The 16,724-nt window shown below is 41.5% G+C and overlaps 1 protein-coding gene and 1 long non-coding RNA gene across 4 annotated transcripts; both read left to right on the top strand.

Moving 5' to 3' along the window:
- Positions 1–2,239: 2,239 nt before the first annotated feature.
- On the top strand, positions 2,240–3,893 carry LOC127930177 (uncharacterized). 2 transcript variants are annotated; one of them, XR_008137117.1, is made up of 3 exons: positions 2,240–2,295; positions 2,582–3,229; positions 3,267–3,893. It is a non-coding gene; the product is annotated as an uncharacterized LOC127930177 (long non-coding RNA). The 2 variants fall into 2 exon arrangements; XR_008137118.1 differs by having other exon boundaries at positions 2,241–2,295; positions 2,816–3,229.
- Positions 3,894–6,434: 2,541 nt separating this feature from the next.
- Positions 6,435–15,334, top strand: zgc:55558 (GTPase KRas). 2 transcript variants are annotated; one of them, XM_052519655.1, is made up of 5 exons: positions 6,435–6,739; positions 8,315–8,427; positions 9,708–9,886; positions 13,253–13,412; positions 14,284–15,334. In XM_052519655.1, the coding sequence occupies exons 2-5, from the start codon at positions 8,317–8,319 to the stop codon at positions 14,395–14,397; spliced, it is 564 nt and encodes a 187-aa protein (XP_052375615.1). In that variant the 5' UTR covers positions 6,435–6,739; positions 8,315–8,316; the 3' UTR covers positions 14,398–15,334. The 2 variants fall into 2 exon arrangements, with proteins under 2 accessions (XP_052375615.1, XP_052375616.1); XM_052519656.1 differs by having other exon boundaries at positions 8,305–8,427.
- Positions 15,335–16,724: the final 1,390 nt, after the last annotated feature.

Genomic DNA, 16,724 nt, shown 5'->3' with positions numbered 1-16,724 from the left:
GATAGGGAAGGGGGGATAGGGAAGAGAGAGAGAGGTGAAATAAGAAAGGGCAGATGTTTGGGCAAATGACATGTAGTGAGGGAAGATAGAAGTGGGGAGATAGGGAAATTGGGGAGATAGGTGTGTTTTTGTATATACGTAGGGAAGAGGGGAGATTTACACAGATGTTTGGGACATTAGTAGGAATAAATTGTGTTAAGTGTGTGTTTTTGTATATGTGTGTACACATGTGTGTGTGTGTGTGTGTGTGTGTGTGTGTGTGTGTGTGTGTGTGTGTGTGTGTGTGTGTGTGTGTGTGTGTGTGTGTGTGTGTGTGTGTGTGTGTGTGTGTGTGTGTGTGTGTGTGTGCGTGTGTGCGTGTGCGTGCGTGCGTGCTGCGTGCGTGCATGAACATTTTGCCTGTTGAACCTGAAACTCTTATTGGGTCACTGTTGCTCACTCATCAGTTGAGTTTAATTTACATGTAATTTACTTTCAAACAAATAATTCTCCATGAGCTGTCTGTCGGTTTTGTGAGTGTCTCTGGAAATTAAAAAATGTAAGTGTCTCATTTTTGAAAAGCTTGTTGTTTATAAGCATGGGTGGTATGGATGACTGCGACTCAGCCCAATGCTTATTTTCAGTTGCTACTGACCTATGTTGCACACAGCAGTCCAATGTTTTGAGTATCGGCAAAGTGGGCATTATATCCATGAGAAAGGGCCATGAGTTACTCCACTGAATCCTGTCAAGGACCAGTTAAATGGTGCTCCAGAATTCTGTCATTATTGTCATATTACCCTCTCAGTATTTTAGGCATTTTGCCAAAATCACTGAATGCACTTATATGTAGAAGTCAATATTTACTGTATGTAGGCTACTGTTCCTTTCTATATACGTTTCTATGTATTAGACAGTACTCTCCCGAAGTGTGTGTGTGTGTGTGTGTGTGTGTGTGTGTGTGTGTGTGTGTGTGTGTGTGTGTGTGTGTGTGTGTGTGTGTGTGTGTGTGTGTGTGTGTGTGTGTGTGTGTGTGTGTGTGTGTGTGTGTGTGTGTGTGTGGATGTGTTTAACTATACTAACTAGTAAACAAACAAAAATTTGACCAACTGGGGACATTTTGTTGATCCCCATAATTATCAAATGCTGTTTCTAGGGGGTTTAGGGGTAAGGTTAGAGTTAGAGTTTGTGTTAGGGTTAAACTTAGGGTTAGGGTTAAGGTTTGGGAAAATAGGATTTTGAATGGGACTGAACTCTATGTCCTCACAAGGATAGCTGCGCAAGTGTGTGTGTATGTGTGTGTGCGTGTGTGTGTGTGTGTGTGTGTGTGTGTGTGTGTCTGTGTGTGTCTGTCTGTGTGTGTGTGTGTGTGTGTGTGTGTGTGTGTGTGTGTGTGTGTGTGTGTGTGTGTGTGTGTGTGTGTGTGTGTGTGTGTGTGTGTGTGTGCGTGCGTGCGTGCGTGCGTGCGTGCGTGCGTGCGTGTGTGTCAGGTGCAGGTGCTGGAACATTGTGCGGTGAGCATGCTGTAATGATGGTTTCATGGGTGCAGTGAGTGCACCACACAACGTGTCCATGTGTCCACGTGTGACAAGAGAAGTAATGATGACTTAGGATGTTAATGTGTGAACACACGCTGCTTTATTATTTCATTTGATGAAACTTGTCGGCCTGTTAGTGAATGACTGACTGTTGGTGAATGACTGACTGTTGGTGAATGACTGACTGTTAGTGAATGACTGACTGTTAGTGAATGACTGACTGTTAGTGAATGACTGACTGTTGGTGAATGACTGACTGTTAGTGAATGACTGACTGTTGGTGAATGACTGACTGTTAGTGAATGACTGACTGTTAGTGAATGACTGACTGTTGGTGAATGACTGACTGTTAGTGAATGACTGACTGTTAGTGAATGACTGACTGTTAGTGAATGACTGACTGTTAGTGAATGACTGACTGTTGGTGAATGACTGACTGTTAGTGAATGACTGACTGTTAGTGAATGACTGACTGTTAGTGAATGACTGACTGTTGGTGAATGACTGACTGTTAGTGAATGACTGACTGTTGGTGAATGACTGACTGTTAGTGAATGACTGACTGTTAGTGAATGACTGACTGTTGGTGAATGACTGACTGTTGGTGAATGACTGACTGTTAGTGAATGACTGACTGTTGGTGAATGACTGACTGTTAGTGAATGACTGACTGTTGGTGAATGACTGTGAATGACTGACTGTTGGTGAATGACTGACTGTTGAGTGAATGACTGACTGTTAGTGAATGACTGACTGTTGGTCAATGACTGACTGTTTGGTCAATGACTGACTGTTAGTGAATGACTGACTGTTGGTGAATGACTGACTGTTAGTGAATGACTGACTGTTAGTGAATGACTGACTGTTAGTGAATGACTGACTGTTAGTGAATGACTGACTGTTAGTGAATGACTGACTGTTAGTGAATGACTGACTGTTAGTGAATGACTGACTGTGAAATGACTGACTGTTAGTGAATGACTGACTGTTGGTGAATGACTGACTGTTAGTGAATGACTGACTGTTGGTGAATGACTGACTGTTAGTGAATGACTGACTGTTAGTGAATGACTGACTGTTAGTGAATGACTGACTGTTGGTGAATGACTGACTGTTGGTGAATGACTGACTGTTGGTGAATGACTGACTGTTAGTGAATGACTGACTGTTGGTGAATGACTGACTGTTAGTGAATGACTGACTGTTAGTGAATGACTGACTGTTAGTGAATGACTGACTGTTGGTGAATGACTGACTGTTGGTGAATGACTGACTGTTAGTGAATGACTGACTGTTAGTGAATGACTGACTGTTAGTGAATGACTGACTGTTAGTGAATGACTGACTGTTGGTGAATGACTGACTGTTGGTCAATGACTGACTGTTAGTGAATGACTGACTGTTGGTGAATGACTGACTGTTAGTGAATGACTGACTGTTGGTGAATGACTGACTGTTAGTGAATGACTGACTGTTAGTGAATGACTGACTGTTAGTGAATGACTGACTGTTGGTCAATGACTGACTGTTAGTGAATGACTGACTGTTAGTGAATGACTGACTGTTAGTGAATGACTGACTGTTGGTCAATGACTGACTGTTAGTGAATGACTGACTGTTAGTGAATGACTGACTGTTAGTGAATGACTGACTGTTAGTGAATGACTGACTGTTAGTGAATGACTGACTGTTGGTGAATGACTGACTGTTGAGTGAATGACTGACTGTTAGTGAATGACTGACTGTTAGTGAATGACTGACTGTTAGTGAATGACTGACTGTTAGTGAATGACTGACTGTTGGTCAATGACTGACTGTTAGTGAATGACTGACTGTTGGTGAATGACTGACTGTTGGTCAATGACTGACTGTTAGTGAATGACTGACTGTTGGTCAATGACTGACTGTTAGTGAATGACTGACTGTTGGTCAATTGTGTGTTACCCTTTTGTGCAGTGATGGAAAACATGTGCGGTTGCCATTGCACCACAGCGTGCAATGTGTGTCTAGTACTGGTCTTTAGCAATATGAATTGTATCTTCAGGTGTGTGTGTTCTGTCATACTATACAGTGTATGTGTGCGAGGCTAAGGGGGACTGTATGCTTCACGTGTCCTGAACAGAACATTTGAGCAACCAATCCTGGACTTGTTACTACAGTTGTGTTGTTGTTGTTTTTCTGTTGAGTTCTTTTGTCTCTTGGATTCTGACTTCCTGTTTCCATGTTCTCCTCCGTCTTGTTGAAACGTACCTGTGGGGAAACAACATGTAAAAACACATACAGACATATACATACAAAAACACACAACAAATAAGACATGTATGAAATATGTATATGTGTAAAATAAAAGGTGTATATAAAATGGTGTCATCGTTATTAGTCATATAGCATATATACATGTATATAAAATGGTGTCATCGTTATTAGTCATATAGCATATATACATGTATATAAAATGGTGTCATCGTTATTAGTCATATAGCATATATACATGTATACAAAATGGTCCCATCGTTATTAGTCATATAGCATATATACATGTATATAAAATGGTCTCATCGTTATTAGTCATATAGCATATATACATGTATACAAAATGGTCCCATCGTTATTAGTCATATAGCATATATACATGTATATAAAATGGTGTCATCGTTATTAGTCATATAGCATATATACATGTATATAAAATGGTGTCATCGTTATTAGTCATATAGCATATATACATGTATATAAAATGGTGTCATCGTTATTAGTCATATAGCATATATACATGTATATAAAATGGTGTCATCGTTATTAGTCATATAGCATATATACATGTATATAAAATGGTGTCATCGTTATTAGTCATATAGCATATATACATGTATATAAAATGGTGCCATCGTTATTAGTCATATAGCATATATACATGTATATAAAATGGTCTCATCGTTATTAGTCATATAGCATATATACATGTATATAAAATGGTGTCATCGTTATTAGTCATATAGCATATATACATGTATATAAAATGGTCTCATCGTTATTAGTCATATAGTTATTATATAAAATGGTGTCGTTATTAGTATAGCATATATACATATATACATGTATATAAAATGGTGTCATCGTTATTAGTCATATAGCATATATACATGTATATAAAATGGTGTCATCGTTATTAGTCATATAGCATATATACATGTATATAAAATGGTGTCATCGTTATTAGTCATATAGCATATATACATGTATATAAAATGGTGTCATCATTATTAGTCATATAGCATATATACATGTATATAAAATGGTGTCATCGTTATTAGTCATATAGCATATATACATGTATATAAAATAGTGTCATCGTTATTAGTCATATAGCATATATACATGTATATAAAATAGTGTCATCGTTATTAGTCATATAGCATATATACATGTATATAAAATGGTGTCATCGTTATTACACCCCTGTGGTCATTACTGTTTACAATCGATCCATACTTCTGGTTTTATCACTTTCTAAGTTTACAATAGCATATTGGTTACAGTAGTCATATAGCACTGGTACATTTTAGTAAATACAGCGATTGGTATTGTAAGAGCACAAGGAATTTGTAACTTTTTACATAATATTCACATTCATATTCCCAATGTTCCCTCTCTCTCTCTCTCTCTCTCTCTCTCTCTCTCTCTCTCTCTCTCTCTCTCTCTCTCTCTCTCTCTCTCTCTCTCTCTCTCTCTCTCTCTCTCTCTCTCTCTCGCTCTCTCTCTCTCTCTCTCTCTCTCTCTCTCTCTCTTTCTCTCTCTCTCTTGCTCTCTCTCTCTCTCTCTCTCTCTCTCTCTCTCTCTCTCTCTCTCTCTCTCTCTCTCTCTCTCTCTCTCTCTCTCTCTCTCTCTCTCCTCCATGACAGATGGATGCTGGATTATCTCTGTGATTTTAGGCAAAGATTAGTGAGAAGAGCAGATGCACTCAGTAGGAGAGAGAGAGAGAGAGAAATGGGGCAGGATGCAGGGGATTGGCTATAGCCTAGGTTATGGCAGGGAGGTGAGGGGGAGAGACGTGTGGGGAGTGTGTGTGTGTGTGTGTGTGTGTGTGTGTGTGTGTGTGTGTGTGTGTGTGTGTGTGTGTGTGTGTGTGTGTGTGTGTGTGTGTGTGCGTGCGTGCGTGCGTGCGTGCGTGCGTGCGTGCGTGTGTGTGTGTGTGGCGCTTCCCTAAATCCTTAGTGAGCTGTAACACAGTTTGATCCATCACTGTCAGGGTTCCACTACTGACCTTTACAGCACCAATCCTCTCTTTAATGAATGCAGTTCGATACTTACAGCAAGCCCAATAGAGATTAAGGTATTCCATTCAGTTTTATTTCCCAATATTATCCTCAACCAATTTGTCAGTTTGAATATCGTTTTTTAAAGAAACCCCATAAAATTGGGCCATCAACCTTGTGCTTGAAACGTGTCAATCGCGTGCAATGAACAAAGCGATCTTGACTGTGTGTCTGTTTTTCACAGACATCTAAATATTGTATATTTTGGTCGGGAGCGGTTAGCTCTTTTTTACAGCCTTTGGGTTGGTTAGCCGCTAGTACAGTGATTCCATCTAGTGGTCAAATTATCTCCGCACACTCAACAACCCAAATAATCGAGCCAATCAGACTCGAGTGCGCTCTTTCCAAATCTCATTGCAGCAATGTCTTTGATTGGTTAATCTTCGTACAAAGGCGGGACTATATCAAGGCGTTGAAAGCATGCGATTTATTTTTTCGGACACGACCAATGAGGCTTTCAGTCGGTTCCTGATTGGTCAGTTTCTGATTTTGAAGGCGGGTATAACCGGAAGTAGAACGAAAGCCCCATTCTGGTTAGGTTGCTCTACTGTCTGTCTACTTCACCACAATGGTATTGGCTGTTAAATCAATACCATTGATTGCGTTTGCCGTGAAAGCCTTACCCCTTTTCAACCACAATGGAGTCTAGAGAGATTTACTCCCCTACTACTAATTCTTACCTATAAATTAATTCGGGTTATATTCAGCCTATATTTCCCGTTCATTGCCAACAGTGATTTGACATATTTGTGGCTCAATTGCTGCAAAGATTGCAGTTTCTAAAAGCATATATTTGTTCTTAGCTGGCTTCAATCAGGAAATTGTTTCAGGCTATGTAGCACTAATCTCATTTTGTCATTCAAACGCTGCATTTTTGTTTGGTGAAAAACGACCAACCAAATTAAGGTAAGCGCTCTGATTTTTGTCATTTTCCTCATGCAATAGGCCTACATTATTATCGCAGAAATGCAGTGATTGTATTCTGCCTAGTGTGTCATCTACCGCAGTCTGTTAGTTATGCTATGCTAGCTAACGTTAGCTCCCATACAAATCTGGGTCAAATTAGAGCCGGCCTCTTTGCTAATAGATACCAGCATATTTTTTTGTAATGACCGCGAATAAAGATTGATATCCTGCAATGATCAGACAATTCTCCGGGACGTGGGCTATTCCAAATCACTGAAAAAAGCATATTATGTGAACTTGTTGTTGGCTGTACTGTAGACACCACAGGTTTCCTCGTGCCTTTGTCTTACTAATGCATTGTTTTCAATTGAAATAGTATACAGAGCGTTTGCCTTTGGGGGATGCTCTTCACTCAAAAGGGGTCCCCCAAGTGTATAGAAATATTGTCTAGAATGTACCTAATTGGACAGAAAGACGAACACCTCATCACACTTGAACAAAAAGTATATAATTTGCCTAAAATATAGGACTCGTTTGGTTCAGAAATGAGTTAATGTATAATATTGTTATGAATTTGGGGACTAGCCCTGACTGGGACACAAACTTTGATCCAGAGACTGTCAAGTCAACACCTTAACCATTATGCCAAGAGGTCAGAAAGTCTTGTTGAGGTTTGGTTAAGGTCCCTACATTACCACGTTCCTTCTGGAGAGTGTGACCCACGCTTCTCTATAACAAGTTTCTCAGGTGTACACCCCTCTCAGATGGCCTCAAGGATGCCATCCCACATCTGACACCAGTGTAGCTAATTTCGAGGGGGTAGCACCGACCAGGACTTGAATCTGGGTCCAGCTACTGTAAAGCCCAACACATGAATCATTACGGGAGGAGGTCCAAGTCTCTTTGAGGTCATTGGGTTAAGGTCTCTACAATGAACCATACAGTCAGGTGTAAATCTGACATGCACACACACAATTACACACACAGACATTTCAGAACTTATTTACAAGTAAGAAAACAACTAGTACTTAAATCAACCAATTTAATAATTGTTCTTGGATTCAACATTTAAAGCTACAATATGTAACTTTTTGGGTGACCCAACAATGTATATAGAAATGGGAGTTATAGGTCTGTCATTGTCATTTAGTCTAAGTGGTAGATCTGTTCCATGTGTGCTATTAAAGATGCAATATGCAGGATTCGCTCTGCCATTTTCTGGTTGCTAAAATTCTAATAGTTTTCCTAATTTCAGTTAATGTGACAAAACAAGCAGTCATTGTGTAGAGAACCATTATACCATCTAAACCGCTGTGAAATAGATTTTCCATAAACAAAAATATTGTATTTTCTATTACAAAAAATATTGTATTTTCAGTTGTTTTGAAGCTGGTGTAAGAAACCGAAAGAAGCAGAAACAAAACATAACATAAGAACGGGAAGCATAGTAATAGCTTACATAGAACAGATATACCACGTAGACTTGCTTTCAATGAGAAGGATAGATCTATAACACACATTTCTATGTGAAGCTTTAATGGAAACACGTGTTTCTCTTTCTCCAGCTCTCTCTAGGCATGACTGAGTATAAGCTTGTTGTGGTGGGTGCTGGAGGTGTTGGGAAGAGTGCCTTAACTATCCAGCTCATCCAGAATCACTTTGTGGATGAATATGACCCCACCATCGAGGTGAGTTGCAGGTGTTTATCTCTGTGTGACTCTTATTAAAGGGCAACTCCGCCACTTTTCCCCTTATATCTCCAGCACCAAACCAGTGTCTGCATATATGAAAATGGCACGTTGTTATGATCTGTAGTTAAAAAGTATAAGAAGGGTTCCTCTAAAATGCTTCTGTGACATCACAGGGTAGGATTAAAAGTAAGAGAAACTGTGATTTTCAAAAACTGCAACAAGTTTCTAGCCAAAGGATGCTATTTCTTGCTCCCCACATCAACGCGAATGTCAGTGTTGGAAAATCATTTTTTGTTTTTTTACTTTTGATGTCATTTAAAAAAATAAATAAAAAATTTATGTAGAAATGAGCCGTTTCCACAGATGTAGAAACTGGTTTGGTGATGGAAATAATGAATAGGAGGTTAGAAAGTTGTGGAGTTGCCATTTTAATAGTAAGTTAATTCAATTGAAATCGTCTGCTTCAAACGTAGCAACCCACTATATGGAGTCTATGTAGATTCTATTCTATAATATCTATCCACAGTCCCCTGATCATTATGATAAGTGTTGCCGCTAGCTAAACGGTTAGAATGATTTACAGAGTGGTTCTGTAAGCTATGAGGGTGGCAAAGGGGAGGGGTTATTACTTTCCGAACATTGTTACCATCATGCTTTCCAATCCATTCAGATTCACCCCAGTACCTATGGGTAGGTGGTAGGAGTCTATTAGAAATTGGCACCTGTTGTCTCTGGATAATGTTCATTTGGGTAGCGGTTCCCAAATCCAGTCCTCAAGTACGCCCAACAGTACACATTTTTATTGTAGCCCCGGAGAAGCACACCTGATCCTAACTAGTCATCAGTCCCTCAATGAGTTGAATCAGGTCTGTTTTTTCCGGGGCTACAAAAATGTGTTCTGCTGTGGGTTTCTCCAGGACAGGAGTTGGGACCCACTGCATTAGAGCAACAGAAAACAGGGAAAAAAAGACAGTTTTGCAATGGAAAACAAAAAATTATATTTTCTCATTGGACAAGTCCAGGTAGTCCCTCCCTGTTTCTGCTTGTTTCCTTCCATTTGGTGCCTAATGAACACACCCCTATTTTAGGACTTGTACTAGGTTGAATATACCCAGGTTAACAAAACCTAATAATTCCATGTGGAAGCTTCTGAAAATAAACAGATTCCCAGTGGTGTTGCTTATTAGCATCGCTGGTCCCATTGTTTTGAATTCCTCATTTATGCAAAGAGTTCTAGGATATTAGAATCCTGTTCTTAAGCTTTATGTTCAATCTAGGACTCGTACAGGAAGCAGGTGGTGATTGACGGAGAGACGTGTCTGCTGGACATCCTGGACACAGCCGGTCAGGAGGAGTACAGCGCCATGAGGGACCAGTACATGAGGACAGGGGAAGGCTTCCTTTGTGTGTTCGCCATCAACAACATCAAGTCCTTTGAGGACGTTCACCTGTACAGGTACTGACTGTCTGTCACAGTGACTGCTGTCCGACACCTGGAGTGTATTCATTATTCGCAGACCGTAGTGAAACGTTTGGCCTGTTTGTGAAAAGTTTTGCAACGGAAACCGTTTACACTAGGAAGCAAACAGAAGGAAACTGGGAGGGACCTACTTGAATTTGTCCAATATAAACTCTAGTTTCCATTGCAAAATGTTCCGCAACAGACCAAAGGTTTTGCTACGGTCCGCGACTACTGAATACAACGCTGTGGAGTCATTATCATGTTCCGTTAGCATGCATTCTTTTCCCTGTTGTCAGACTCCGTTAGGCATCACGCCCCAATTAAGGCCCAACTCTAAATGTGGAACAACAGCTAAACGGCGTTGCCACTACTTGGTTTGCTTTAACCTGTTGACGCTACCCATCCCGGTAGCGGGATAATTGTCATCAGCAACCGCTGAATAGCATAGCGCCACAGTCAAATAATATTACTAAAAAATGTTCATATTCATGAAATCACAAGTGCAATATAGGAAAACACAGTTTAGTCTTTTGTTAATCCACCTGTCGTGTCAGATTTTGAAATGATGCTTTACAGCGAAAGCAATCCAAGCGTTTTTGTAAGTTTATCGACAGCATAACATTATGTACACTTAGCATCAGGTAGCTTGGTTACGAAATTCAGAAAAACAATCAAATTAATAATTTACCTTTGATCTTCAGATGTTTTCACTCACGAGACTCCCAGTTACACAACAAATGTTCCTTTTGTTCCATAAAGATTATTTTTATACCCAAAATACAGATGTTTGACATTTGTCACGTTATGTCATGGATATTACAGGAAAGAGCGGTCACGTTGTCGCGGACGCTCTTTCCAAATTTCTCCATAATGTGACAAAACAAACAAATGTTTGTTTAATCAATCCTCATGTTGTTTTTAAATATATATTTGAAATATATCACAGTGTGAGGTTTTTCAATAACAGCGGGAGAAACAATGGCGGCTTTACTCAGTTGCAAAAACTATCCATGATGTCCACTTACGCAATGTGTTCCTTCAACGCTTCTTTCAAAATCAAAAGCCTCATGTTGTTTTTAAAATATATATTTGATAATATATCAACCGAGTGTGTAGGTTTTTCAATAACAGCGGGAGAAACAATGGCGGCTTTACTCAGTTGCGCAAAACTCACTCAGAGCCCCCACCTATCCACTTACGCAATGTGTTCCTTCACGCTCATCTTTCAAAATAAAAGCCTGAAACTGTCTAAAGACTGACACCTTAGGGAAGCCATAGAAAAGGGAATATGGTTGATATCCCTTTAAATGGAGGATAGGCATGCGTAGGACCGGAGGATAGGCATGCGTAGGACCGGAGGATAGGCATACGGAGGATAGGCATGCGTAGGACCGGAGGGTAGGCATGCGTAGGACCGGAGGGTAGGCATGCGTAGGACCGGAGGGTAGGCATGCGTAGGACCGGAGGGTAGGCATGCGTAGGACCGGAGGGTAGGCATGCGTAGGACCGGAGGGTAGGCATGCGTAGGAACGGAGGGTAGGCATGCGTAGGAACGGAGGGTAGGCATGCGTAGGAACGGAGGGTAGGCATGCGTAGGAACGGAGGGTAGGCATGCGTAGGAACGGAGAGGTTTCAAAATAAGAGGCACTTCCTGATTGGATTTTCCTCAGGCTTTCGCCTGCAGTATCAGTTCTGTTATAGTCACAGACAATATTTTTACAGTTTTGGAAACTTTAGTGTTTTCTATCCTAATCTGTTTCTGGGGCTGAGAAATGGGCCGTTTCAAATGGGTACGTTTTTTTTGCCAAAAACTAAAATACTGCCCCCTACACACAAAAGGTTAAAGCTTAGGGATGGGACTGGATATCTGTAGCCACTCAAATGTATAGATGGCTCTATGAATGCAAGGACTGACGGTCCATGAAGTCAACGTGATCATTTGAACCATGTGGGTTCCCGTCCGGCCGGGCGGACATGGAGGAACTGCGTTGTCACTGACAATGGAGACGAGGCTTTGGAATTGGAAGGGCCCTCGGAGTGTGGTGTCAGGAAAATAACCTCACACTCAACGTCAACAAAACTAAGGAGATGATTGTGGACTTCAGGAAACAGCAGAGGGAACACCCCCCTATCCACATCGATGGAACAGTAGTGGAGAGGGTAGTAAGTTTTAAGTTCCTCTGCGTACACATCACAGACAAACTGAATTGGTCCACTCACACAGACAGCATCGTGAAGAAGGCGCAGCAGCGCCTCTTCAACCTCAGGAGGCTGAAGAAATTCGGCTTGTCACCAAAAGCACTCACAAACTTCTACAGATGCACAATCGAGAGCATCCTGGCGGGCTGTATCACCGCCTGGTACGGCAACTGCTCCGCCCACAACCGTAAGGCTCTCCAGAGGGTAGTGAGGTCTGCACAACTCATCACTGGGGGCAAACTACCTGCCCTCCAGGACACCTACACCACCCGATGTTACAGGAAGGCCATAAAGATCATCAAGGACAACAACCACCCGAGCCACTGCCTGTTCACCCCGCTATCATCCAGAATGCGAGGTCAGTACAGGTGCATCAAAGCAGGGACCGAGAGACTGAAGGCCATCTCAAGGCCATCAGACTGAAACAGCCACCACTAACACTGAGTGGCTGCTGCCAACATACTGACTCAACTCCAGCCACTTTAATAATGGGAATTGATGGGAATTGATGGGAAATTATGTAAAATATATCACTAGCCACTTTAAACAATGCTACCTAATATAATGTTACATACCTTACATTATCCATCTCATATGCACTATTGTAAAGTGGCTGTTCCACTGGATGTCATAAGGTGAATGCACCAATTTGTAAGTCGCTCTGGATAAGAGCGTCTGCTAAATGACTTAAATGTAAATGTAAATATGCATACGTATATACTGTACTCTATATCATCTACTGCATCCTTACGTAATACATGTATCACTAGCCACTAACTATGCCACTTTGTTTACATACTCATCTCATATGTATATACTGTACTCGATACCATCTACTGTATCTTGCCTATGCTGCTTTGTACCATCACTCATTCATATATCTTTATGTACATATTCTTTATCCCCTTACACTTGTGTGTATAAGACAGTAGTTTAGGAATTGTTAGTTAGATTACTTGTTGGTTATCACTGCATTGTCGGAACTAGAAGCACAAGCATTTCGCTACACTCGCATTAACATCTGCTAACCATGTGTATGTGACAAATACAATGTGATTTGATTTATATTTGTTTTTTTGTCATGTCCATTTGTTTGGCACATGACTCTACCTCTTGGTCCTATTCTTCCTTTCCACTTCTCACTCCTTTTTTTGTCCTCAGAGAACAGATCAACAGGGTGAAGGACAGTGACAGTGTGCCTATGGTGCTGGTGGGGAACAAGAGTGACCTGGGGAGTCGGAGCGTGGAGAGCAGGCAGGCTCAGGAGCTGGCCCGCGGCTATGGTGTGCCCTTCGTGGAGACCTCTGCCAAAACCAGACAGGTGGGTTTTCCAGCCAGGGGAGCGACACGGGGGAGCGACACGGGGGAACAGTAGGAATGGACCAGCTACACTGGAAGCAGAACTTTTAGCAGCACGTGAATCACTTCATCACGTGTTCACAGGCGGGAATGTTGAAATGGAACCAGACGCTGGGCAGCGCCTCGCTCTCCTACTTCTCACACTCTGCAGAGATGATGCATCCATTGTAGCAGGCCTGTTAGGCCTCAAACTGGACAAATCTAAACAAACTTTATTTGTCACATGTGCCGAATACAAGTGTAGACCTTACCGTGAAATGCTTACTTTACAAGCCTGTAACCAACAGTCCAGTTCAAGAAAAGTTAAGAAAATATTTACCAAATAAACTAAAGTTTAAAAAATGTGAACAAAGTAACACTATAACATAACAATAACGAGGCTATATAAAGGGGGTACCGGTACGGAGTCAGTGTGCGGGTGTACAGGTTAGAGGTCATTTGTACATGTAGGTAGTCCTGTGGCCATTTGATGAATTGTTCAGCAGTTTTATGGCTTGGGGGTAGAAGCTGTTAAGGAGCGTTTTGGTCCTAAACAGGGAGGGTCAGAGGAGATGTGTTGTCCTGACAGACTCCTGTGTCTTTACTGTTGTGTGTATCATTTCAACTCAACAGACTCACTAAAGGTATTCTGGGTAACATAACACATTTATACACAGCCGTCATGTCACTATTTGAGGGCACAAATGGGATAACTTTGATATTGGATACATTCAGGTCGCACTCTTCTATTCTACTCGTTTGCTCTGTTTTTGAGTCTACTGAAGGCGACCAAGCTGCATTCCATCACACTTCATTGGAGTGTAAAGTTTCTCCTTTTTGCGTCTTTGTTTCAGGGCGTGGAGGAGGCGTTCTACTCTCTAGTCAGAGAGATCAGGAGGTATAAGGAAACCAACCGCAGCAACAAGAAGAGCAAGAAAAGCACTCAGAGACGTTGCACTATTCTATAACACCACACACACACTGCACATAGCCCATAACCCCCCCCCCCCACACACTGCAGTTCCTTTACCACATGGGAGACGTTACCTCTTGTATTGACAGGGGATCTGGAATGGTGACCGCATCAAGTTCCACTTTCTGTCAGTAGTGTCGTTACCGTAGTAACGGAAACTTCACTTCCTGTTGCTTCTCATTGGCTGCTCCATTAGAATTGTGACTTCAGTTTATCCACGTTGTTTTCTGACAATTGTAACAAGAAACTAGAAGTTGTAGCGTTGAAGAGGGGATTTATAGACTGGGTTTAAAGCCGCCATCTTTGGTTGGTTTAAATATGAACGTCACTTTACTGCCCCTAGTGGTAAATATCTGAGGAGTAATTAATTGGGTAATTAATGGTGTAAGTCTCATAGCTACACATTCCAAATGATCATCTTGTTTATTTTTTCACCCTAAGGGGGAAACAAAATGATTTTTGGTCTTTGCCAACGTGTTCTGCATTGCAAGAAGCCAGTGTAGGCGAGCTTTTCTTGCATTCCAAGGTCGTTTTCTCTTCAGTATTTACACAAGTGGCTATCTCTGTTATTGTTTTTTTAAACGATTCAGCAGGGTTGAAATAGAGAAGGTATTTTGGTCCTCACTAGCCTCACTCTCACTTTCTGTATTAAAAATAATCCAATCAGAGTCGAAGGCCACAACTCACTATTGTGTCATTAGGCAGCGTTTACATGGGCAGCTCAATTGGGATTTTTCCCAATTATTGGCAGAAGAGCTGATCTGATTGGTCAAAAGACCAGTTAGTGAGGAAAATATCAGAATTAGGCTGCCTGTGTGAACACGGCCTTATACTGTTGCCATTTCTATAGGATCATGTCCAATTATTTAGGCTAGCTGTTCAGGTCAGTGTCCTAGCTTGAGGTCCATTAAAGTTAAAGTTGTGCACATGAACATGTCTACTGTGACTTCTGATCGCCAGATTCCATTTTGATGTCCGTCGTGTGGTATTATTTCAGATACAAATTCTGGATGTGTTCCAATGTCCATGCTAGCATACTCCTTAGTGCATGCCCAATAGTTTCATGCTAAGTGGCATGGTGGTTTAGTGGTCAAGAATTTGAGCTGAATGATCTCAGAACTCAATCGGCCTTTGCAAATGAGTAATGTGTAATTTGCTAATATCTCTAGCTTTACATTCTTCATAGCTGAAGCCAGGGACTTTTCCCCAAGAGGTTGAAATAGAAGGTATCAGAGAAAACGTGATTCTCTTCTGTGGAGATGGAAACAGCGTTCATTCTATACCATGTATTTCAATCTGCAACATGTTAATTATTTCAGTCCACAGGTATCTGAAGTGTTGGACAAGAGCATCGGGGGACAAAAACAGGTATTTACACACTGAAAGGTGTCAGACCAACACTTTGAGTGAAAACATGCTGTTTTATTGGTTGGAATTATGCTAAATGTGGTCATTGGACACTTTCTAGTCTCATCCCAAATGACTGATGTAATATGTGGGCTGAGGTGAACCCACAATGACCCTGGTGTTGCCAGCAGGATGAGCAGAGGAAGAATCCCCCTAAAGATGCAGTAGTTACTGAGTGTAACCTATAGGTGTCTATGGTAGTGTTACATTGCCCAGGCCGGTGCAACAGTACCAATGTTCTAATGGTGTTGCTCAACTCTCTGGGAGTGTAGTCTCTCATGCCCTCTCCCCCCTGTTGCACATATTTGTTATAGCCCATCACTAACGCACTTGACGCAACTTCTCAAGAGCTTGTTGATCATTGCAGCAGTTGTGTTACTGTAGCGCTGGACTAAAGTAAACAATTGTGCAATTCTTAGGGTCCTCAAACTCAACTCTGGACCTCGAAGCCGGTTCTACTGCAATTGTTCATTGTTGCCCTCTAATCAGGGACTGATTTAGACCTGGGACACCAGGTGGGTGCAACTAATTCATGTAGAACAGGAATCCAGCAGGCTCTGGACCTCGTAGGGTCAGAGTTGAGTACCCCCTGCCCTAGGGGGACCTGTGACGGAGTTGAGCAACACTGCTAGAATACATTCCACTTTGAGAGACTAGACAGCATACCTCCAGTTACTGAGTTGTACCACTCCTTCACACTCCTGGTCTAGTCACTTTAAGGTTGTTTCATAAATAAAGTGGCTTTTGCCTATTTGGACTTGTGTGTCTTTGATTTTGGTGGAAACAAATTGAATAGAAAGACACTTTTGTGCCCTCCTTTCTGTCAATCAGCTAGTATCAGCTACATGTCTGCCTTTACTAGACTGGGGGTGTTTTTATATGAACGCTTCTGCTCCGTGTTTGAGATTGATTGAC

Source organism: Oncorhynchus keta, chromosome 5 (genome assembly GCF_023373465.1).
Source record: "Oncorhynchus keta strain PuntledgeMale-10-30-2019 chromosome 5, Oket_V2, whole genome shotgun sequence".
In the NCBI taxonomy this organism is placed as follows: Eukaryota; Metazoa; Chordata; class Actinopteri; order Salmoniformes; family Salmonidae; genus Oncorhynchus; species Oncorhynchus keta.
This window is presented reverse-complemented; position numbering and strand designations above follow the sequence as displayed.